At 42.3% G+C, this 26480-nt stretch overlaps 1 protein-coding gene across 1 annotated transcript; it reads right to left on the bottom strand.

Annotated features, from left to right (window-relative positions):
- Positions 1-20308: 20308 nt before the first annotated feature.
- On the bottom strand, positions 20309-22235 carry LOC306788404 (transcription elongation factor SPT4-like). The gene is made up of 5 exons (XM_079283928.1): positions 21477-22235; positions 21060-21166; positions 20917-20972; positions 20648-20701; positions 20309-20532 (listed from the first exon to the last, which is right to left on the bottom strand). The coding sequence occupies exons 1-5, from the start codon at positions 21612-21614 to the stop codon at positions 20465-20467; spliced, it is 423 nt and encodes a 140-aa protein (XP_079140054.1). The 5' UTR covers positions 21615-22235; the 3' UTR covers positions 20309-20464.
- Between the last annotated feature and the right edge of the window lie 4245 nt (positions 22236-26480).

A 26480-nucleotide genomic window follows, 5' to 3' on the forward strand; every position in this document is an offset into this window, starting at 1 on the left:
TGGAGGCATGCTGGAGGTAATTTCCCCAGGCATGAAGCCTCTTTTCTGGGGTACCATGTTCTGGAGGCATGCTGGAGGTAATTTAGCCAGGCATGAAGCCTCTTTTCTGGGGTACCATGTTCTGGAGGCATGCTGGAGGTAATTTCCCCAGGCATGAAGCCTCTTTCCTGGGGTACCATGTTCTGGGTGTTACTACCGCAATATCACTTGCTTTTCAGCCTGCTTTAAGCCCACATATTCGGGGGAGATGAGCTGCAGGAGGGTGCATAGTGTTCCAGGGAGGTGTTGTGCAGGTACTTTGCCCAGGAAAGGTGCCCCTTGTATGGGTGACATGTACTAACCCTACGGCTTACGGCCATACCTCTCTGATGCGCCCGATCTCGTCTGATCTCGGAAGCTAACCACAGCCGGGCCTGGTTAGTACTTGAATGGGAGACTGCCTGGGAATACCAGGTGCTGTAAGTTTTGTCTTACAGGCAGCGATGGAAGTGTCTCAGCCGCTCCAAGGAGACTGCAAATCGGATCGACATGTGCGACTTTGACCGCGTGCAACTTCGGCTGTGGGTGTCTGTTTATTTGTCTGACAATTTCTATCGTTAGCCCACCAAGGCACCTCGAGAATCAGCAAGCACCGAAGCTGTCAGTGCCTGTCCCCTCTCCCGTTTTTGCCCATTTACATAGGGGTTCACCAAGGCACCTCCTCGAAGACCAAGCACCGAAGCTGTCAGTGCCTGTCCCCTCTCCCGTTTTTGCCTATTTACATAGGGGTTCACCAAGGCACCTCGAGAGTCAGCAAGCCCCGAAGCTGTCAGTGCCTGTCCCCTCTCCCGTTTTTGACCATTTACATAGGGGTTCACCAAGGCACCTGCTCGAGTCAGCAAGCCCCGAAGCTGTCAGTGCCTGTCCCCTCTCCCGTTTTTGCCCATTTACATAGGGGTTCACCAAGGCACCTGCTCGAGTCAGCAAGCACCGAAGCTGTCAGTGCCTGTCCCCTCTCCCGTTTTTGCCCATTTACATAGGGGTTCACCAAGGCACCTCCTCGAAGACCAAGCACCGAAGCTGTCAGTGCCTGTCCCCTCTCCCGTTTTTGCCCATTTACATAGGGGTTCACCAAGGCACCTAGACCACTAGAGGGCAGCAGTGTTACACCATTTAATGAATCATAAATATTACACAATTTAACCACTAGAGGGCAGCAGTGTTACACCATTTAATGAATCATGAACATTACACGATTTAACCACGAGAGGGCAGCAGTGTTACACCATTTAATGAATCATGAACATTACACGATTTAACCACTAGAGGGCAGCAGTGTTACACCATTTAATGAATCATAAACATTACACGATTTAACCACTAGAGGGCAGCAGTGTTACACCATTTAATGAATCATAAACATTACACGATTTAACCACTAGAGGGCAGCAGTGTTACACCATTTAATGAATCATAAACATTACACGATTTAACTACTAGAGGGCAGCAGTGTTACACCATTTAATGAATCATGAACATTACACGATTTAACCACTAGAGGGCAGCAGTGTTACACCATGTAATGATTCATGATCATTACATGATTTAACCACTAGAGGGCAGCAGTGTTACACCATTTAATGAATCATGAAAAATTACATGATTTAACCACTAGAGGGCAGCAGTGTTACACCATTTAATGAATCATGAACATTACACGATTTAACCACTAGAGGGCAGCAGTGTTACACCATTTAATGAATCATGGACATTACATGATTTAACCACTAGAGGGCAGCAGTGTTACACCATTTAATTAATCATGAAAAATGTCATGATTTAACCACTAGAGGGCAACAGTGTTACACCATTTAATGAATCATAAACATTACATGATTTAACCACTTGAGGGCAGCAGTGTTACACCATTTAATGAATCATGAACATTACACGATTTAACCACTAGAGGGCAGCAGTGTTACACCATTTAATGAATCATGAACATTACACGATTTAACCACTAGAGGGCAGCAGTGTTACACCATTTAATGAATCATAAACATTACACTATTTAACCACTAGAGGGCAGCAGTGTTACACCATTTAATGAATCATGAACATCACATGATTTAACCACTAGAGGGCAGCAGTGTTACACCATTTAATGAATCATGGACATTACATGATTTAACCACTAGAGGGCAGCAGTGTTACACCATTTAATGAATCATGAAAAATGTCATGATTTAACCACTAGAGGGCAACAGTGTTACACCATTTAATGAATCATAAACATTACACTATTTAACCACTAGAGGGCAGCAGTGTTACACCATTTAATGAATCATGAACATCACATGATTTAACCACAAGAGTGCAGCAGTGTTACACCATTTAATGATTCATGAACATTACATGATTTAACCACTAGAGGGCAGCAGTGTTACACCATTTAATGAATGATGGACATTACATGATTTAACCACTAGAGGGCAGCAGTGTTACACCATTTAATGAATCATGAAAGATTACATGATTTAACCACTGGAGGGCAGCAGTGTTACACCATTTAATGAATCATGGACATTACATGATTTAACCACTAGAGGACAGCAGTGTTACACCATTTAATGAATCATGAAAGATTACATGATTTAACCACTGGAGGGCAGCAGTGTTACACCATTTAATGAATCATCAACATTACATGATTTAACCACTAGAGGGCAGCAGTGTGTTGATAAAACTAGCTTATATGCAGCTTTAATTAGCAGCTAGCTTATATACAGCTTAATCAGCCACTAGCTTATATATAGCTTTAATTAATCACTAGCTTATTTGCAGTTTTAATAACCATTAGCTTATGCAGCTCTATTAACCACTCATACAATACACACAGTACACGCTAGGGCCAGGGAGAAGCAGGAGGGAGACTACTGATTTAACTGCGCCACAAGGAATAGGCCGCCATCTTTAGATAGATAAGGGAGGAACAATAGACAGTGAGATACAGGGACAACGCCCCAGCAGACTCCCCTCTTCACACTTTTCCCAGGTCCTCTCGCCTCAAAATCTCACTACACACTGATAGAAGAAACGCCTTCTGGGAGGGGCCAATGTGAACGGACGTTCAGGCCTCCACCCAGGTGTCATACACGTACAAACGTGCCACGCCTGCATCTTTGAATTTGACCAATGGGCTTCCATAAGAAGTGACTATATGAATTATCACGCTGCTATGTTCAGGCGTTCTTATGGCTGACCTCAATGCGAGTGAAGCTCTATTAACCCATGCATGTTTGATTGCTGGGCTGAATAACTCTGTTGATAAATAAACTATTGCTTTTGATATAACTATACGCCTCTTGAGAGCTTCTGTTTCATTCTTAAATCCGCTCTAAGTGTGAAAGATAGCTTTATTTTCACAACAAATTGGTGGAGAATGCGGGCAACTTGATACAGAGCATATCGGATTGGAATGTTAACCGACCTCTCTATCTGTGATTTCAGAAATAAAATGCGAGTCTCCCCTGAGGCTGGGAGCCCTGGTATTTGCCACCAGGTCGTGCCTGCAGTTCGGGGGACAGTCTGATAGTGTCGACACAACAAACAAGGTGAGCAGAAGCCTATTTAACTGAATTCTGCATATTGTATTTATAGACATGATCCAAATTTTATCAGACTGACCGAACTGTGAGTATGGCATAGTCATAGAGTACTGGTAAAGAATAATCCCACTGCGGCGGAGTTATTCAGCCCAGCCATTTGGGGGGTCTGTACACATGCGTGAATGAGTCCAGCAGAAAACGTAAAATAAAGACGAAAGATTGCGCTCCTGTGACAACGTAGATGTGAAGTAATGTGAGCCGTGTCGCGCGCCTCTTCTGTCGCGGTCACGCGCTTCGCACGAAGCACTCGAATTCATGCCACAAAAAGCGTAATCTTTAACGAAATTTATAAGACGTTTTGGGCTACGAAGAAATTGTATAACATGACGGGGATATATGTATATGTCATTGATGTCATTGATAAACTGTATTGAGAGAATTGACCGTGAAATATTACCGTATCAAGACGTCAAGTCTCAGGACACTAAAGCCGTGTGTTGCGTGTGGTGTAAAACCAAGTTAACTCTGCGTAGAGTAACCTTTAGATAGTTTCTGCACGGGAGCACAGGTTTTAAGTTAACAGATGTATCGTTGATAGCGGACGAAGAGAAAATTACCTTATCAAGACCATCAAATCTACGGATACTAAATTTGTGAGTGGCGTGCAGTGTAAAAACATGATATCTCTGCTTAGAGTATGCTTGACGAAGTTTCTGTACGAGAGCGCAGAATTTAAGTTAATCGATGTGTCGTTGATAACGGACGTTGTGTAAAAATAAAAGTAACCAGAGAACAGGTCCAGAGCAGAGGCCTTGGTTACTTAAGTGTATTAAATTGTGTTGTTGATGTACTGCGCTGGTGGTGTGGTGGTCAGTATAGCTGCCTTCCACGCGGTGGCAAGCCGTGTATAGTTGGCATACGCTGACAGCCAATGAAATTGCAGCATTTCATATCGCTGGTTTCAGCTCCTGGACGCAGATTCGAGTCTAACTGGGGCAAAGCCACTCATCAATGACAAAGAGCTATTCATAAATCAAGAAATGTTCATCCAGCTTTACCTTTTACTGATTGTCACTAGATTGTAGTGGCAGATAGATTATCAAGTACTTGACTTATTTTTGGCTATAAACCTATTATATTGCAGTTTTTACTGTTGACTATAATGATTCACGTATTAATGAGACATGTGAACATTAGTGAATGAAATATATTTATTAAACACAACAGGGACAGTGAATATTGAACACAGAGCCAATAATGCAAGGTCACAAATACACAACACAAATATGTTAAACAAATATAATAATGACAAAACACTCCCCTTTTCTCTTACTTTCCCTTTTCAACCTCCCATCTCTTTTTTTCTGTCTCATAAAAAGCAGGTCGTCTGCTTCTCATGCCCTGGTCTTTGTAAAAGGAAAAGACTTTACCCGGGCAGTAAATGTACTTCCCTGTTAGTCCAGGGAACCCCGTGTGGATGTGAGGACTGTTTGGATCCTGCTTCAGATCCATCTGACAGAATCGACACTTGCGACCTGTGGGCTGGGATTCAGTCCTCTTCCTCTTCTGCTGTCTTCTGTCCTCCACCCTTTTCCTTGTAGCATCCAGTTCCAGCTGAAAGAACTTTGGAGGAGGAAGATCAGAGATGCTGTGGATTCATTCTGGCTGGGGAGGGAGACGTCACAATGACACCATCTTCATGAGGTTGCGCACAGGAAAGCAGCCTGTCCAGAGACCCGTGGATTCCAGCTCTGTCTTCATCCAGATCCTCTGCTGCTGTGGACAGGTCCACTGGCTGACTTCATGATCGTAGCCAGGGAGCTGTGGAGGAGGACGGGTGGGGACAGCTAACGTCCTGGGTGATGGCTCACCTAGTCAGACAAGAATAAACGGAGCAAATTAGTACGATTTTGGGTGCGTCTTGATTTAATCTTTTGACATGAAAAACCTTCTCACACTAACTTTGATCTCTCTGTGCAGGTGACAGTTGAGCGGGCTCTGCAGACGTCTCAGGAGAAATCAGGGGGGCCTCTGACACTATCGAGAATATTAAACATGTTGTCATTATTATTGACAGTAGGATGAAGCAAGGATGTAACATGACAGCTACACTGTAGTCTGTGAAACTCAGCAAGCTGGACACTGGAGTGCTGCCTACCTATTGTCTGAATACAGTGCAGCAGCAACTGTATAGCATTAACAACAGTTTTGATGAACACTACATGAAGTATATTTTTAAGATGCAAATACAGGTCAAATAACACACACCAGGGACTGTGACAGTCGTCTCTGTTGAGGACGACCCGCTCCTTCTGGCAGCAGACACGTGAGCTCCTGAGGAACAGGCACTGGTCTCCTTACAGTTACAGTTACAGCTGCAAGGAGAGAAGGATCACAAAACACAATCAACGGTTCATAACAGATATGAGCACAGTGAATATGACAGATGTGTTTACATGTTGGATGTATTTACCATCTACTTGTGAACCCTTCAGATGAGTTGGTGCAGCCAGTGTAGCAGATGGTTCTACAATGGAAAACACCTTGTCAGTAATTTATATTTTGACAATATACAAACACAACTGTTAGTATCGTTACTTCACCTTTCTCAGCCGTATCCAATGACAGACTGTTTCTCACATTAATATATAAAGAATATACTTCATTCATACACGTGTGTTTGTCTTTCAATGGGTTAATATTCAGTGTGTGTCATTGTGATGTAACCTAGGCAGGTGAAGCAACATGGCACACTTCAAACACATGCATTCAGGTGTTAGTAACACAGCAGTTTCATACATACATATTGTTTCTTTTTATCCATATAAGGAAACAAAGAGTGCTACGTACCCTCATCATGACTGGTATCAATTCATAGTCACAAGGACAACAAGCAGAACACCTAAACATGAGACAGAACGGTTCAATGCTTCACGTGGGATAAGAAGTCATGGTCCCAGGCTTGTCTGTTGATGGCAGAACGTTTTTGGTGAAAAACCTCTTTCTGTTCCCGGAGCCTGTTGTTGTCTGGCTGTCATCAATGCAGAAACAGCTGGTAAACAAACAAAAAACATATCATATACACTGAATAGAACACACAATTAACCGGTCAGCAAACCGGCTGAACTGTAACTGATTTTAAATCTTCAGGTGGTAGAAATGAAAGACATCAAATGTTTACTCACAGCTCTGCACATGTGGCTTTGAAGGAGATACTCAGCATCCCTCTCTCCAGCTCTTCATCTTCATCCATCACTGAGATGCAAACAGACGAGAATTAGAACGTCATTAAATGAATATCTTCTTGCACTTCTTGTACATAAACATTATTTTAACAGTGATGGAGAAAGTCTACACATCTTGTACTTCAGTAAAAAAATATGTATTAATACCACCACATGGTGTAAATACTCTTTAAGTGAAAGTCCTGCATTCAAATCTTACTTACTCAAAGTCTGACTTCAGTAAAAGTACAAAAAAGCATGTGTTCATCACTTTAATGACTTTATATACTGCTGGTAGTTTAATCTGTAATAACACATCATTTATTAGTTGAGTATATTTTGTCTGATATCCTGAATCTGCCAAGTAACTAACGTTAGTAACTAATGCTGTCAAACACACGTGGAGCAGTTAATGTACATAACTATGAACTACATGCATTAATGACGATACGTGACGTGATACAACGGAGACGTGCATGTTTATTTAACGTTAACGTGATTCACATGAACCACCGGGTCCGGTCACAGCTTGTTGTTCTTTTGTTCCGTGTCCGTAAAGTAACAGAGTATATCTTACGTTCACCACAACCTCAACCGGCCGCTGCTCAGCCTCTGTGTTCACTGACATGCGTAGTAAACGCCAACTCATTTTATTTGAATGCACGTTCGTGTTAACTTGTGATACTTTTGGTCACAAAAACGCATCAAAGTCGGACATGAATTAACCGATATGAACCGTTAACGGCTCCAGATTACGTTACGTTGTAAGGTAACGAACTCATACAGAAGTCCGCCTTCGACACAATAACACAAAAACAACACAACTAACTTTATCTTTGAAGCTTTCAAGTGAATGTCAGACAGCCCAGACTAATTGTCATGACATTTTAATTCATTGTTATTCATCTTAATGACTTACCGTTCAACGTAGTGTCCACCCAGCGAATAGATCCGGAAAATGCGGGCTGTCTGTCGATGCTCTTTCCAGGCTCCGACTGACTGACAAACACCGGAGAAAATCTTTCTCTCGCAAAACGGCACCACAGCGCTGCTGGTGCTGGTGGCCAAAGATATATTACATCCGTACTGGTTTAGGACTACCATTGAAAATGAATGGGAAACGGTTTAGGGAGTTTTAGCTAAAGAATCCCCGGGTGCCGCGCAGGGGCAAGCCGTGTATAGTTGGCATACGCTGACAGCCAATGAAATTGCAGCATTTCATATCGCTGGTTTCAGCTCCTGGACGCAGATTCGAGTCTAACTGGGGCAAAGCCACTCATCAATGACAAAGAGCTATTCATAAATCAAGAAATGTTCATCCAGCTTTACCTTTTACTGATTGTCACTAGATTGTAGTGGCAGATAGATTATCAAGTACTTGACTTATTTTTGGCTATAAACCTATTATATTGCAGTTTTTACTGTTGACTATAATGATTCACGTATTAATGAGACATGTGAACATTAGTGAATGAAATATATTTATTAAACACAACAGGGACAGTGAATATTGAACACAGAGCCAATAATGCAAGGTCACAAATACACAACACAAATATGTTAAACAAATATAATAATGACAAAACACTCCCCTTTTCTCTTACTTTCCCTTTTCAACCTCCCATCTCTTTTTTTCTGTCTCATAAAAAGCAGGTCGTCTGCTTCTCATGCCCTGGTCTTTGTAAAAGGAAAAGACTTTACCCGGGCAGTAAATGTACTTCCCTGTTAGTCCAGGGAACCCCGTGTGGATGTGAGGACTGTTTGGATCCTGCTTCAGATCCATCTGACAGAATCGACACTTGCGACCTGTGGGCTGGGATTCAGTCCTCTTCCTCTTCTGCTGTCTTCTGTCCTCCACCCTTTTCCTTGTAGCATCCAGTTCCAGCTGAAAGAACTTTGGAGGAGGAAGATCAGAGATGCTGTGGATTCATTCTGGCTGGGGAGGGAGACGTCACAATGACACCATCTTCATGAGGTTGCGCACAGGAAAGCAGCCTGTCCAGAGACCCGTGGATTCCAGCTCTGTCTTCATCCAGATCCTCTGCTGCTGTGGACAGGTCCACTGGCTGACTTCATGATCGTAGCCAGGGAGCTGTGGAGGAGGACGGGTGGGGACAGCTAACGTCCTGGGTGATGGCTCACCTAGTCAGACAAGAATAAACGGAGCAAATTAGTACGATTTTGGGTGCGTCTTGATTTAATCTTTTGACATGAAAAACCTTCTCACACTAACTTTGATCTCTCTGTGCAGGTGACAGTTGAGCGGGCTCTGCAGACGTCTCAGGAGAAATCAGGGGGGCCTCTGACACTATCGAGAATATTAAACATGTTGTCATTATTATTGACAGTAGGATGAAGCAAGGATGTAACATGACAGCTACACTGTAGTCTGTGAAACTCAGCAAGCTGGACACTGGAGTGCTGCCTACCTATTGTCTGAATACAGTGCAGCAGCAACTGTATAGCATTAACAACAGTTTTGATGAACACTACATGAAGTATATTTTTAAGATGCAAATACAGGTCAAATAACACACACCAGGGACTGTGACAGTCGTCTCTGTTGAGGACGACCCGCTCCTTCTGGCAGCAGACACGTGAGCTCCTGAGGAACAGGCACTGGTCTCCTTACAGTTACAGTTACAGCTGCAAGGAGAGAAGGATCACAAAACACAATCAACGGTTCATAACAGATATGAGCACAGTGAATATGACAGATGTGTTTACATGTTGGATGTATTTACCATCTACTTGTGAACCCTTCAGATGAGTTGGTGCAGCCAGTGTAGCAGATGGTTCTACAATGGAAAACACCTTGTCAGTAATTTATATTTTGACAATATACAAACACAACTGTTAGTATCGTTACTTCACCTTTCTCAGCCGTATCCAATGACAGACTGTTTCTCACATTAATATATAAAGAATATACTTCATTCATACACGTGTGTTTGTCTTTCAATGGGTTAATATTCAGTGTGTGTCATTGTGATGTAACCTAGGCAGGTGAAGCAACATGGCACACTTCAAACACATGCATTCAGGTGTTAGTAACACAGCAGTTTCATACATACATATTGTTTCTTTTTATCCATATAAGGAAACAAAGAGTGCTACGTACCCTCATCATGACTGGTATCAATTCATAGTCACAAGGACAACAAGCAGAACACCTAAACATGAGACAGAACGGTTCAATGCTTCACGTGGGATAAGAAGTCATGGTCCCAGGCTTGTCTGTTGATGGCAGAACGTTTTTGGTGAAAAACCTCTTTCTGTTCCCGGAGCCTGTTGTTGTCTGGCTGTCATCAATGCAGAAACAGCTGGTAAACAAACAAAAAACATATCATATACACTGAATAGAACACACAATTAACCGGTCAGCAAACCGGCTGAACTGTAACTGATTTTAAATCTTCAGGTGGTAGAAATGAAAGACATCAAATGTTTACTCACAGCTCTGCACATGTGGCTTTGAAGGAGATACTCAGCATCCCTCTCTCCAGCTCTTCATCTTCATCCATCACTGAGATGCAAACAGACGAGAATTAGAACGTCATTAAATGAATATCTTCTTGCACTTCTTGTACATAAACATTATTTTAACAGTGATGGAGAAAGTCTACACATCTTGTACTTCAGTAAAAAAATATGTATTAATACCACCACATGGTGTAAATACTCTTTAAGTGAAAGTCCTGCATTCAAATCTTACTTACTCAAAGTCTGACTTCAGTAAAAGTACAAAAAAGCATGTGTTCATCACTTTAATGACTTTATATACTGCTGGTAGTTTAATCTGTAATAACACATCATTTATTAGTTGAGTATATTTTGTCTGATATCCTGAATCTGCCAAGTAACTAACGTTAGTAACTAATGCTGTCAAACACACGTGGAGCAGTTAATGTACATAACTATGAACTACATGCATTAATGACGATACGTGACGTGATACAACGGAGACGTGCATGTTTATTTAACGTTAACGTGATTCACATGAACCACCGGGTCCGGTCACAGCTTGTTGTTCTTTTGTTCCGTGTCCGTAAAGTAACAGAGTATATCTTACGTTCACCACAACCTCAACCGGCCGCTGCTCAGCCTCTGTGTTCACTGACATGCGTAGTAAACGCCAACTCATTTTATTTGAATGCACGTTCGTGTTAACTTGTGATACTTTTGGTCACAAAAACGCATCAAAGTCGGACATGAATTAACCGATATGAACCGTTAACGGCTCCAGATTACGTTACGTTGTAAGGTAACGAACTCATACAGAAGTCCGCCTTCGACACAATAACACAAAAACAACACAACTAACTTTATCTTTGAAGCTTTCAAGTGAATGTCAGACAGCCCAGACTAATTGTCATGACATTTTAATTCATTGTTATTCATCTTAATGACTTACCGTTCAACGTAGTGTCCACCCAGCGAATAGATCCGGAAAATGCGGGCTGTCTGTCGATGCTCTTTCCAGGCTCCGACTGACTGACAAACACCGGAGAAAATCTTTCTCTCGCAAAACGGCACCACAGCGCTGCTGGTGCTGGTGGCCAAAGATATATTACATCCGTACTGGTTTAGGACTACCATTGAAAATGAATGGGAAACGGTTTAGGGAGTTTTAGCTAAAGAATCCCCGGGTGCCGCGCAGGGCCGTGTTCGAACCCCAGCCGAAGCAGATATTGTACTTGTGTTTTATGATACGCAGCGGCCGCTGTGATGCATTAAAGTAACGTTGTTTGTTTTGTGTGTTGGTTAGGGAAAGAATATTTATGATTTGACTGTATTTTGTTTGCTGAAAAAGCAGTTTGTCATTTGTATCGTGATCAAGAGGTCATCGATGCGCCAGTCTGTTTGCTGAGGGTGAGGAAGTGAATTGACTGTTGAGTGGTTAAAAGAACAGACCGAGTGGATGATTTTAATTTTGTGTTTATTATTTGAATGTATTTGTAAAAGTATCCATTTCTTTCGGCCGTATTTGTGACCGTATTTGTGATTTGTGCGCATTCCAAAGACGGCAGTATGCTTGGTTTTAATTTTGGTTAAATTAATGTGATTATTTGGAGCGTGCATATGACAGAAAGAGAGCTGCTGAGCTGCTGAGCTGAGCTGCAAATGTGTGTGTGTGACTTTCAAAGTTTGAGGGACAGTGGAAACGCATATGAGACACACCCGTTGCTATCAAACACAAACATAAAACATTAGAATAGATCGATACGTGATTTGTGCATATTTCAGAGGGGTTGGTTTTAATGGTTTTAATGGTTTTAATTTGGTATGTGTGCTAAGGGTTAATACTTCAGTTTACTGGGAGACTAAACAAAGTTAGGAGCGAAAACATAGCAAGGCCAAGGTTGGAGATAAGCTGGCAGTCTGTGTTCCACCACAGTCCCCGACGCTGGTCTCATGATTCATTTTGTTTCTAAAGATAGATTTGATTTTGTAGCGAGTAACGAAGGTTTCAGGGGAAATGTATCGGAGTAAAAGTATCAGTTTTCTTTGCAAAATGTAGTGAAGTAAAAGTAAAAAGTAAACAAAATTGGGATTCCCTGAAAGAGGCAGTTTTAGCCTATGATTAAAATTTGATTAACTCAGAACGTGCTGGGAGCAGAGAAAAGGGTGAAGCAGATACAAATAAGTTGATGTCCAAGAGGAAACGAAAATAGGTGTAACTGTTTAAAATAGACAGAGAGGCATGTGAGCAGAGAGAGAGAGGAATGCAGGGGTGAGACACACACACACACACACACACACACACACACACACAGAAACACAGGGATCTAAGAATTGTATCTCTACATGTCTAACATTTGCTGCTGAACTTTTGGCAGCTGTTTTGTTTTGTTTGTTTTGTTGATTTTTAGTCCTTGGTCCTGATCTGGGGATTCCGCTTCCTGCTGTATGCTCCCCAGCCACAAACAACTTGAACGACACCCACCACTCAACACGTTGAGGATGAAGAAGACGAATGAGACTCGTCAAAATCTACAGGTACCATGTCAATGCTACAGAAAATATCTGCGGCATTCAAACCTGCAGTGAGTTGCATACGAGGATGGTGAAAACTGGCCGTATAAACATGCGGTGACAGCTCTGACTGAACTTTGTAAGAAAGCTTTCCGCCATCCATAAGCCTGGAGAACATCACACAAGAGAGTTGTGTGACATGCAGCATGCTGAACATGAGGATCAGTTCAACAACGGACAACAGAGAAGTTTCGTCAGCACAGATGCAAGCATGCCCAGCTGATAATGTATCAGGGCATGAGAGGAAGCTGAAAGACACTTTGAGACTTTGACACACACCAACTGAAGACTTTGTGTGCCATAAATGTGGCAGCTTGAACATTGAGGAACAGATGCTCACGCTCCATGAACAAGGAGTGGTGGGAGGGCTCGACAATCAGCCATCAAAGGGGGGTGCAGCAGGGACCGGAGTGAGACCAGAGCTGGACCAACGACGCGCACACAAATACAACACAGAGGGTGAGTTAACTTCAGATTCTTTAGATGACAAACTTGTATATTTAATACACACATTAGGAACTAGACAAACACCACTCACACCCACATATGTATTCGAATGAGATTGAAGGATTTAGAAAGTCACAGCAAGTCACGTTAACTAAAAAGAGAAAATGTTTAGACTGTCACATGCAGGCTGATTCACTTCACTGCACAGCACATGGGTTACGTGAACGAGATGCAAGGTTAGAGGAAGTATGATTTAGAGAGGTGGAAATTATATAATGGTATAATAACAGTTTGTTGGACAAAAAAGTACTGCTGCTGTCTGTTTCTCTGTGTCCCACACAATCTGAGTTTGTAAAGGGGGAGGATTCCACATGTTTCCACATGTTTCCACATGGTACAAGCCCAGGACTGGTGTGAAGGACATGTCTGACTGGCAGCAAGTCAGACTCAATTCACTGACTTCAGCAATATAGAGGATCCTGGTAATGTACAGAAACAAAGGTGACTTACACAAATCAATTTTATCAGTAAAAAGAGTCATTCAACTTATGTTTGATAAAACACACACACACATCCGTCAACATGGCTGAGCTGTCTCAAATGAGAGGCTATTGAAAGTATTACACCTGTTTTTGAGTTTTTATTGAAGGCTATATAATAATGGACCCAGGTGTCCTTAGGGTTATTTAGATTAGATTAGATTAGGACAACTTTATTAATCCCCAGAGAGGACAGACTTTTGCCACCCAAAAGCCCTGGTGTATTTCACAAAGCCTTGTGAAACAATCTGGTTGATTTACACTTACCAAGTGGTTCAGCCTTTTTTACAATATGTTGAATGATATCATGATTTGCAGGAAGTGGAAGCCAGACTAGGAATCAGACATAGGTATGGATCAGTGTATCATCCACAGTCACAAGGACTGGTAGAGAGGGCAAATCAGACGCTAAAATCGAAAAATAGCAAAAACATATGCAGCATCAAAGCTGACAGGGGTTGAAGCTTTACCACTAGCTCTAATGGCAATTTTCAGTGGCACAAGGAAATAAGACGCGTCTTTCACCACATGAGTTAATAGTCATATTCCTGCCCTAGAGGTGCAGCAGGTAGACATGAAGGTGTATATGACTGCATTAATCATTCTCACGGAGGCTCTCTCCAAACAGGTCCAGCGAACCAGTGCAGCTGACCAGGAAGAGGTAAAAAATCTCATCCGAGTGGGTGACTGGGTCAGGGTCAAAGTTCATAAGAGAAAGTGGACTGACCCCAGGTGGATAGGGCCGTACGAAGTGAAGGAGGTTACTTCACACTCGGTCCAGGTCATAGGTAAATCAGGAGCACCTTGGCACCACCTGTCACATTGTGCCCCAGCACCTGAGCGTTCCAGACCCTTAGCAGAGGTCAGAGGTGATCTGGCGCAAAATGGAGTGTAATTGTAATTTGTTGGGAAGAACGGACATCCAGTCACTGGGGATTCATCCCTCAGTTACCTGGAAAGATATGGGTATAGGTAAAAGAACCAGATGGATCCTAATGGGTGTGGGTGTGGCATTTGTGATACTTTTGACTTGGGGATTGGAGGTGAGGTACGAAAAAGTAAACAAACCAACCAGCGGAAACTATGGCTGTCTGCCAGAAGCAGTGCAAAATCTGACAGGGTTTGAGAGTCATCCAAGCTGCAATCTGACAACAAGCGGCAAGGATGTGAACAAAACTCAAAACAACCTCGAGAGAGGGAAGAGTAGGCAAAAAAGAGATGCCTCAGAACCGGCATACAAGCGACCACCAAAAGCGTGTCGTGCATATCTGACCTTAAACTACACCAAGGGGAGCAAGACCGTTTTTACTTTTGATTTGTGTGATGTGATTAACTGTGGAGGAAGACCAAAAGCATGGAGAGGTTATGCTGTGTATTTGTGTGCTGACCATTCCGTAGTCAAGAGATGTGAGAATTACGTGAACGTCGCGTCCAAGGCGTTTTGTTATTCCTGGGGCGCGGTAACAAAATACACAGGGCGGTGGAAGCCACAGACGAGAAAGACCTTATGGGACAAAATAGAATTCCAACGAGACTTTTCGCCAACAACCAATCCCTTATCTCTGTCTCTAAACAACGTCACCAAAAGCAGCACAGGAAAAACATAATATGGTTCGCCCTATTAGTGGACGTCCCCGGCAAAGACCCGAGAGTAGGAATTCAGATAAACATAATTCCGTACAGACCACCACCACCACCGGACCCACCAATTGTCTTGTCAGAAGACTTTTCTAAATGGACTCCCCAACAGGTGATCCAATTAGCTACAGGACATGGAAGCAACAATGTTTGGTTAAATTGGATAGTTGATAATGCTATAAACAAAATGGGTGGCTGTGTAGCTTGTGCTGCAGCAAGAGCAGCTATGTTCACCGAACCAGCACCACTATATCCTGAATCTGACCCAACAGGATACGCGTGCATGACAAATATGACTAAAATGGCTACTCCACCAAATTGCACAACTCTGGCATCCATATTTCCACCAATTGATAACGCAACTGCAGTAGGATATTTCAAAGCTTACAAAGCCTGACCCAATGCAGACGCAGACATATCTTAGCAAAAAGAGCAGCTGGAACTGAGTTCAGTCTGGACAAAGGTCCAACCTACATAGATGAAATCGGAGTGCCCAGAGGAGTGCCTAATGAATACAAATTGGTAGACCAGCAGGTTTTGAGAGTATCGTATGTATCATTCCATGGATAACAGTAAATAAAAATGTTGATCGTATTAATAATGTGCATTACAATGTTCTTCGCTTGGCTAATCATACTAGGGATGCAATAGAGGGCCTGGCTGAGCAGCTGGCCCCAACTTCTTTGATTTCTATGCAGAACAGAATGCTGTAGACATGTTGCTAGCTGAAAAAGGGGGTGTTTGCTCAATGTTTGGAGATCTGTGTTGCACTGTCATCCCCAACAACACTGCGCCGGACGGTTCAGTCATAAAAGCACTGAATAGTCTGAGGGCACTGTCAAAAGAAATGCAGGAAGCATCAGGTGTAAACAATCCATTTGGAGATTGGATGGAAAACATGTTTGGAAAATGGAAGAACCTGATCTTGTCAATAGCAGTGTCAGCGGGAGTGTTCATTGCAATACTGGTGTCATGTGGATGTTGTATAATACCCTGTATTCGTTCTTAGGTTAGCCGTCTCATCACAACTGCCCTCTCCAAGGAACCCCCACCACCCCCTCCTTATGGAGCTTACCCAGTATGGGAGGAGCAGACCAGCCTGTTAGGGTCAGATGAGGCAGAGCCAGACACAGGCGTGTAACAGGGTAGGAAGGTAAAGAAAGTGACGTCTTTCAGACGTCAAGAGAGGGATTTGTTGAGAAAATTAGCTTATTTGCAGTTTTGATAGCCACTAGGTTATGCAGCTTTAAATAGCCACTAGGTTATGCAGATTTAATAATCACTCACGCAATACTCACAGTACACGCTAGGGCAAGGGAGAAGTAAGAGGGAGATTAATAACTTTAACTGCGCCACAAGAAACAGGCCGCCATCTTTAGATAGATAAGGAAGGAACAATAGAAAGTGAGATTCAGGGACAACGCCCCAGCAGACTCCCTCTTCACATACTTTCCAGGTCCTCTCGCCTCAAAATCTCACTACACACTGACAGATGACTACACCTTCTGGGACGGGCCAGTGTGGGCGGATATGCTCAGGCTCCAACCAGGTTGAATACATGTAAAAACATGCTCAGCCTGCAACTTTGACTTGAACCAATGGGCCTCTAGAGGCGGAACCTTACATAAATGATTACGCTGCTATGATGAAGCGTGTCTAAATGGTGGAGCTCTGCGAGCGAAGCTATTAGTGACCCGTGCACGTATTACTGCAGGGCTGAATAACTCTGTTGATAAATAAACCTATTGCTTTTAATATAACTATAACGCCTCGTGAGAGCTTTCATTATCCTCTTAAATCCGCTCTGAGTGTGGGAGATAACTTTATTTTTCACAACACTTTCAACTATACTTGTTATACGTACTAGTGCTTGTTTGCTTTGTGATGGTTGCATTTCCCAAACTTTTTATTTTTCGCTGCATCACTTCAAAAGTTGTGTTTTTAAAATGTGTAACTTGACATGTTTTTAAAGGCAAGTGTGTAAAAGTCTAATAATTAAAGAGAAATGTGTTTCCGATAATTCAGCCGGATGGTGTGTTGTGTACTTGTATTTCATTATTTCTTGTTGACACTTGTGTGCTGGGGTGTCTGCTGGTTCTGTACACTGTGAACACTAGAGGGAGCCACTTCCTCGTGTTTAATCAGCACTACGACTGTGCTCCGCCCTCAGTCTGCAATGTGGCCTTCAGGTACTGCTCGGAAACTCCCCTTTCGTTGTTACTTCAACTATTTTTTAAATTCTGTAACATGCAAGTGTTTTGGGTTCAAAAGTAATCACGTAACAACTCTGGTATTTGAAAGCTGTTTATTATTAAAGACGACAAATTGACATCACATTGCGTAAAAATAGGAGTAAATACCTATCGTCACTTTACTGTAATTTAACTAGTAGTATCATAATACTAACTTAATGTACCGGCCACAACATTTGTTTACACGGTCTCTCATTTCGTTTTAAAGAACCCAGGTGACAAAAATGCAGCCTTCCCCCAAACACATCTGGCCGTACACGTGCATCGTTTCAATAAACTCCCACTCTCCGACAGCACGTGAAGGCAGCAGAACAGTGAGCAGGTAGAGAGTGTCAATGAGATCCCAGGGGAGCGAGAGACAGTCCGGGAGGTAGACTTTTGGGACGGTGTTATAACTGTACACGGTGTCTCTCCGCCTTATCAACTTCATATGGAGCTCACAAGGAGTTTGGACCACTTTTATTGCGTCCTTTTTGCAGTGTATCTACGCTGTAATCGTTGATGGATTTTGATAAACAAATCATTTTCACTGATTTTCAGTGAACAAATACTGTTAATAGTGCTACATCAGTCAACTGCTGTCCGTTGTGGGCCTCTTGTCCTTAATGTGGCAGCAAGTCGGCCCAAAAAAAAGTGAACAGACATTTTAACAATTGCCACATGAGGTCATAATACACCTGTTACAAGTTCTTTAGTAACGCTGCAGCTCTGCGTGCTGATCGTCCTGTTGAACTTGATGAGAAAGTTATCACAGCCAATCATGAATGATCCATTTAAAGTGTTGAAAAAAAAACTGCATAAAACCTTATGAGACGTGGGCAGCAACTTAAACTCTGCTACAGAGCTGCTCTCCTCACACGCTGCTGGAATGAGGCTTCTAGTGGAAACGTGGTTTTGGTGTCACGGCCTGCTAAGGGCCGACAAAATCTACATGTTGCACTCCTCCGCATCCTGCAGCGCGAGGCGCTCAAATATTGTATTGAATACCTCGTGTTTGTTCAGCCACGGTATGTTTGCAGAGATGCATTCCATAAGAAGTCATTATTATATCACTGTTCAAAACAGATGGATTAAATCCTCTCCTGGTATTTTAACAATATTTGAAATAGTGAATATGTAGTTTTTAAAAACAAGGTTGTTGCATATGTTTGCATTTTGAACTCCCTAGGAATAAAAATTTGAATTTAATTTTAGTGGGGGGGCAAATTCTCATCTGTAAGTCATAAGACGGCCCTTTAAATTCCTTTCATGCATACACATCTTTCTGTGCCCCACACGTTGGACCGATAATTATGAATGTCATACTCTGACAATAGTATTATGTGATGTATGATGCTGCACCTCACAGCCTCTGTTGACTCACAAACCGTGCCCTGTAACTAGATATCAGCCCCAGGTGCAGTGAAACCCTCATCTAATAAGACACTAGCAAGAAGTCACTGTGCTCCCTTCCACAGTTTTAAGGAGTCCCCTGTGTGCATGACCCCGGTCCATCAGGTTACAGTAAATTAGACAATGCCCAGAGCTTCTAGCAACAAACACATCTTCCTCCAGAGTAATAGAAGCCCACCTATAAGAGTGCACATCGTATTACAGACTCTTGTACAATGAAACTGCAGCCAAAGAAGTGATGGAAACGAGAAAGCAATTCAAACTTAACCAGAGAAACTATTTATGAGACGATAGGTGAGAATAATGCAAACGTTTGGCTGATGGTTCCCCCTATTGGCAATGTTTGGTACTGCCTGTAATTCCAGCACTCTGTAAAGCACCATCTTGCGACCCAAATAAATAAGTACAGGGGTGTTGTATTAGCATTTGTACAGAGCAAAAGTGGTAAGACGGTTTAGTTCCTCCTCTCTGGTGTTTCAAATCAGTCGCTGGGTCAGCAGACCTCAGTGATTCTCTATGAATACGATGAACTTGTATGTTCAACATACAATGGCAATAAACGGTTCTGATTCTGAACTCTGATGGTTCAGTGGGAAGTTGAGACACGGATCGGAACGAGGTTTTGGTTGTGATTTAAATTCTGTATATTATAACGAGAATACAGAAGCAGAGGCAATTACTTTTGCAGGCATGTGGTCATCCAAAGGAGTGGAGGGATTTGATTTGTGAACTGATGAATGTTTTTCATGAAAAGTTTGAGATCACCAACGGCATTACAACTCACGATGGGGACACGGACGTCTCCACAAGATTCAAAAATCCACTTTGTAAATTAAGTTAGGACTTCTCTCTCGACACACCAATTTGATGTATTTTGCAAAAACAAGTTGATGAATGTGTGTGATATGTACACTGTGGACCTTGATGGGTTGTGTTTGGTACGAGTTATTCAGGGGAAAATATTAAGCTGTTTTTTAGCGACAAATTCTGGCTATTGTCTATTTCTTCCAGTGTGCTGCATCATCTTTTTTTGTCAAATATGTGACACCCACGTCTGTTCACTGTCAACTGAATGCTGGCTCAGCAAATAACAGTGTTGACTGTGCTAAAGACAATAACTCACATTTCTTATAAAAACAGTCCTTTATTATTTTTTTTTTCCTCAATTATCCAAAGAAACACAAAATACCCACTTCTTCTCCCCTATAAGCAGCCATGCTGATATTACTAATCACACACAAATTGAACAGTTGAAGGGCAGTTCCTTCATCACAGACGTGATCCAATGCAGTCCCAGCAGTGTGACGCCGCTCTGGTGTGGCTGAACAGACAACCGGAAGCCATCCGGTTTATGTCTTCACTGCTGTGTCTCTGGATTTGTAGATCACTCCTCTGCTTTTCAACTCTCTCACCACACCTTTGGGGAAAAAAGGAGAATTAACAATGCAATAATAAGGAAGGAATTCCAAATCAAGAAAAAGCCAAACATGTAATTCCCTGCGTAGAGGCAGACTAGTTTAGATAAAGTGTACCTGGAGGTAGTCTGCCTGTCACTGATACTGCATACACACCTGGCTTGAAGTTGCCTGTAGGATGGAGCAAAAACAATATCCACAAATGTTATTTATCTCAACAGCATTTGGGTATGCCAACTGTAAAACTGGATGTATCCGTTTGAGTAAATAAGGTCCTTATTGACATAATATTGATACTTTGTCTTCTTCCCTTACTTTAGAGTTCTTCTACTCCATCATGGTCAAACTGGATTAATGCAGCTTTCAGTACAGGCACACATCCTTACCTATCCTCTGCCATTTAGCTACCCAGCTGTCCTCAGGACTCATCATGGATACCACATTGTGGACACAGACGGGAATGGTAAACATCCAGAAAACAACGGGAAAGGTTGATTTATTAAATAATCGATGCTGAATTAACGTTTACCCATCAAATGAGGAACTTGTGCATTCATAAACCATCTCCCGGTTCCCCTTCATCTGGAGGTACGACTCACAGTTGTCACAGCCGGCGTATTCAAACTGGTCGATGGTCTAAAGAAAACCAGAGGAGGGAACACTTGAATCAAGGACAATAGTAAGAGTCAAGAATGGATACAAACATGTGAAGTAGCACACAAGCTACTTCACGTACCAACAGACAGGATACGTTTGAATTTAGTAAGTAGACGAACAAACTAGACCATGGAACGGGTTCAGTATGTGTATTGGTATTGTTAAGTAAATAAAGGTAACAGTAAAAGCATTACTTTAGAGCTTACATTCATTTGTTTGACAACAGAAGACAAATACAGCGCGCAGGAAGCGGCTACACGTTAGCAGGGACGCTAGTTTGAGCGTTTACCTTCACTAAAGAACAAAGAAGACAGGCTCGCAGATGGCGAAGGTCTTTGGGGACCATTTCCAAAGCCATTATGTCCAGCTCCCGGACAAAACACTGGTGTAATACTGAAATATCAACCGGATTAATGTTTTCAATCATTCCAGTCGCCGGGGAATTACGTCACCGACTGCGAGCCGCGAGGGCCTTGTTGACCCAGCAGAGGGGTCCATATTGTGCGCCTGTTTAAAAATAGTTATACCTCCATTATTTAAAACAATTATTTCAGTTACAGGGATTATGTTTGAGTTGTTATGCATAGTCACATACAGTATATTAGTTCCACTATGTCCTGAAACGTGGCATGCAAATACTAAACGTTGACTGATGTATTTGGTCATGCATACTTGTAATTCAACCATTCCAACCATCGGGATCCAGAACAGTGAAAACGTTTTGATTATACTAAAATAATAGATGTTTCAATGCAAAAGCAACTACTTATTATGGATGGATAAACCGAGAAGTGGAGGATAATTACTTTTTTGTATCTCTAAATGAAGACCATATGGATACTTAAGAAAAAAAAAATCACATGCCTAACTTTAATCCAAACAGATTCTAGCATTTGGACTCACTGGCTCCTGTGTGTCATGGGGTACATTTTAAGATCCTGTGTATTCCCTTGACTGTTGATAATGCTGCAGTGATTATCTCCATGATATAGCCCTTTGATTCACACTCACAATTTATGAACAAAAACGTTTTCCTCTGGATCAGACATTCCGTACTAATCTTCTCTGTTACATTAAATAGTGAGTCCACGACCAACATTCACAAAATGTCTCCCTCTGTCGGTTTTTCTTTTTAGTTTATTTTACTATAACTACATGCTTTTTAAATGAACTGTGACACTGTCTGTTTTCATTTATAGTTTTCTTTATTATCATTATTGTCAATACTGCTGTTATATCACCTATCATTAGCATTAGCTATTATTTTTTATGGAAAATGTTGGATCAATACTGAGATATGTAATACAATTCAACGATGCCAAATAAAAATTCAATGGCGCACAGTTTACTTTTACTACATGTTGGCACATGAATATCCATCTATCCATCCACGTTAAATATCAATATGAGAAGGTTTTGCTACCTTGTTATTTTAATTCTAGATTTCAAATAAGGGAATTAGCTAATTTGTGGTGTAGCCAATGTTCCCTCTAATTTTTCATGTGTCTGGGCATACACACAAGCTCCCTGAGCACACTGAGGACCACTGTGAGCAACATCAGATGTGCACGCTGTGGCCACACACCAGTATCACACCTGTTCAAAACCTTGGATCATAGCAAGTTACATGGCTTATTAAAAGAATCAAATTACAGCAGCAATTTTCACTAGTTTACTTTTAATATAAGTGATTTGACAAACTTTAAAGGAAAAAGACAAAAATCTTGTTGTTCATGAGATGTGTAGTAAGTTTTATGTGAGAGTCCTGCTTGGCCATGGGAAGTGTCCTGCTTTGGCCTGTGTGAGGTCCTGTTCTGGAAGAAATGATACATATACACCTTTCAGACATAACATTTTGTTCACATTAAAACATTCACATTTTGCACAATGACGTGTGCTGTAGCTTGTGATACAGTGTAAATTCCTGTAACTCTGTCTGTAAAATATGTAATTACTCAGTTTTTTATTATCATTTCTACTACCCATAAATTATCTAGTAGTAACATCATTTAATGATTAATATCCATAAGTAAAAAATCTTAATAAATGTCACTAGAATATGCACAAATCTGACTTAAATTTTACCATATTTTTCACGTCTGTCCTTCTCACTTCTCCAATGGTTGTACACTTTGTCCAGGTTGATGGCTTCGTCTGCTTCTTGCTTTGACTTTATGTCGCTGCCCGTTCATTTCGCCATGATAAGGGGTTAGCATTTGCGTCTCGTAACTCCGCCGCACTGTTGATAGCTAGCTAACCTGCACGGCGCGAATGGGCAGGGCAATAGTGTCAATGCTATGATTGGCTGCGTAGCGTAAGTGAACCGAATCGTATCATTGGCTGGACACCTGTCACTCACTGAGTTACATTGCAAAATAGTACAGAAAACTAAATTATTATTATTATTATTATTATTGGTTTAATTGATTAGATAAGATTAGGACTAATATTAGATATTAATTAATACGTTTATGTTGAATTTTATTTTATGCGCTGCATAGATTTTCTTGTGCGCTGAGAATGTGCGAGCAGTGCGCGATTGCTCAAGCGCGCAGCTTAGAGGGAAACAATAGCTAAATGCCTTTACTAAAGTAACGTTGTGCTGTACTTGAATTTTAATTTTATGATCGTATGTTGATGCTACGTGACTACGTTTCAGAGTGAAACACTACTTTTACTCGACTGCATTGGTTTGACAGCGATTGATACGACTTTATGAAATAAAAAATGTTCATCCAAAGCGTCTTATATCTTTGAAAAGCACGACGTTATTTGTGAAAAGCACTTCCATATTCTGTCATGAGTACAGGCCAATGATTTTATGTAAAAGATATAATAAACAGAAGGGAAAAGTCTGCAAAAGGGTCGCGTTTACTTTTGACCCGTTTATTATGCTGCTAATACTTCTGTACACCTAAGTAATATTCGGAATGCAGGACTTTAACTTATCCTGGAGTATTTTTAAATGGTAGCAGTGGACTTGAATACCTCCCCCCAAAAAGACGTGTTCTAATGAACACACCTGCGTCAGACGATGCATGTCATAAACTGTCCTCTCGAGCGCTTTATTACCGAAGAACGTTACAACTCCAACAGCTTCAACGGTTCGGGAACTTTCAACGGTTGTGAGATCCGGAGTGAGTTTGCAGACCCAGGTAAAGTCACAGTTCACCTCTCATGGAGTTTTTTCTTGGTGTGTTATGACCCCCCAAAAATACAACGCTATGTCGACATAATTCTATGCGACTTTACTCAAACCTGACTGCGCAAAAGATCATTACAATTCAGAGTAGTTACCGTTAGTTGGGGAGCTAACGTTAGCTAATGCTAACTTAGCTTACCAGTAACGTTAACACTAAAAGTTAGCATTTTCAGGTCTTGTGTACAGCATTTTATGTATTTTTTTAAAGTTGACATTATTAATGACGTTAGAACCCAAGTTATTTTAAAGTTAAGTGTGTCAGTATGGGGAGTTTGAAACATGAATGTTACGAAAGTCCAATTAAAGTTAAGTTAATTAACTTCATAAGTGTAACGTTAGCTTAACTGGTCGTACCTGGGACATATGTATCGTCAGCATTAACGAAAAGTGTCGGAACCGGGACATTCTGTTAGTTAGACCATAAGCTCCTTTTAATGCTACTTTACTAACGTTATCAGTTAATTATATTGTCATGAAGCAACTTAGCTTTCTAACTAAGATTGACCTCAACCTATTTAACGTAAACTGATGACGCTTGGCCTGTTATTCAGACGAGGCTTCACTAATTTTACCTCTTTTTATCCAATTCTACAGGCACAAGCATGGATGTGGTGGAAGATTGCGTCACCGAGAGCATCAACACTAACAACTTTCCTGCCAAGCTATGGCGTCTGGTGAACAACCCGTTAAATGAAGCCATCTGCTGGGACAAAGATGGACTGGTAGTCGTCATTGATCAGACCCTCGTCGAGCAACAGGTCCTGTCTCCCAGAAACAGCAGCAGCGCCTCGAACAACACCGCCACCTTCAAAACGGCCAACTTTTCGAGCTTTCTCCGTAATCTCAATTTGTACGGTTTCAAGAGGACAGTACTGCTGCACTTCAGGACTGCTTTGGTACTACAGACTGGGACATGTTCAAGCAGACAGCCACCTACAACCATCACATTAACATTCAAGAATACACAGAGACAGTCACAGGTTACATCACCAAGTGCATTGATGATGTAACTACCACCAGAGCCATCACCATCCGAGCCAACCAGAAGCCATGGCTGACAGGGGAGGTCCGCACACTGCTCAAGGCTCGCGACACCGCCTTCAGAGCTGGAGACCCAGCTGGGCTGGGAGCAGCCAGGGCTGACCTGTGCCGTGGCATCAGGAAAGCTAAACGACTGTACACCAGGAAAATCACAGGACATTTCAAAGACAGCAGGGACTCACGGAGCCTGTGGCAGGGCATTAGGACCATAACGGACTACAAACTACCGCCACAGACCTGTGACAGTCACACCTCCCTGCTTAACAACCTCAATGGCTTCTTTGCACGCTTCGAAGCACAGAACAACACACCTGCGCAGAAAACCACCCCCCCCACCGACGACCAGGCTCTGTGCCTGTCCCCAGCCAGTGTGAGGAGCACACTGCTGAGGATTAATACCCGCAAGGCTGCGGGACCTGACAACATTCCTGGTCGTGTGCTGAGGGACTGCGCAGAGGAGCTCACGGATGTCCTCACCGACATCTTTAACACCTCCCTGAGCCAGGCTGTTGTTCCCACGTGCTTCAAGGAAACCACCATCATTCCTGTGCCGAAGAAGTCATCTCCAGCCTGCTTCAACGACTACCGCCCCGTCGCATTGACTTCTACCATCATGAAGTGTTTCGAAAGGCTGGTCATGAAGCAGATCAAATCCACCCTTCCTCCCTCCCTGGACCCGTTTCAGTTTGCTTACCGAACTAAACGGTCCACAGAGGATGCAATCTCCTCCGCTCTACACCCAGCCCTCACACACCTGGACACTAAGAACTCCTACGTCAGAATGCTGTTCATAGATTTCAGCTCAGCATTCAATACAATCATCCCCCAGCAGCTTGTGTGTAAACTTACAGACCTGGGCCTCAGCCCCTCTCTCTGCAACTGGTTGTTGGACTTCCTCACAGAGAGACCACAAGCTGTTCGGGTCAACAACAACACTTCGAACACACTAACACTGAGTACGGGGGCCCCCCAAGGTTGTGTGCTCAGCCCCCTTCTCTTCACCCTGCTGACCCATGACTGTAAACCCAACTACAGCTCCAACCACATCGT

This window comes from Melanostigma gelatinosum, assembly GCF_949748355.1.
Source record: "Melanostigma gelatinosum genome assembly, chromosome: 14".
Classification (NCBI taxonomy): Eukaryota; Metazoa; Chordata; class Actinopteri; order Perciformes; family Zoarcidae; genus Melanostigma; species Melanostigma gelatinosum.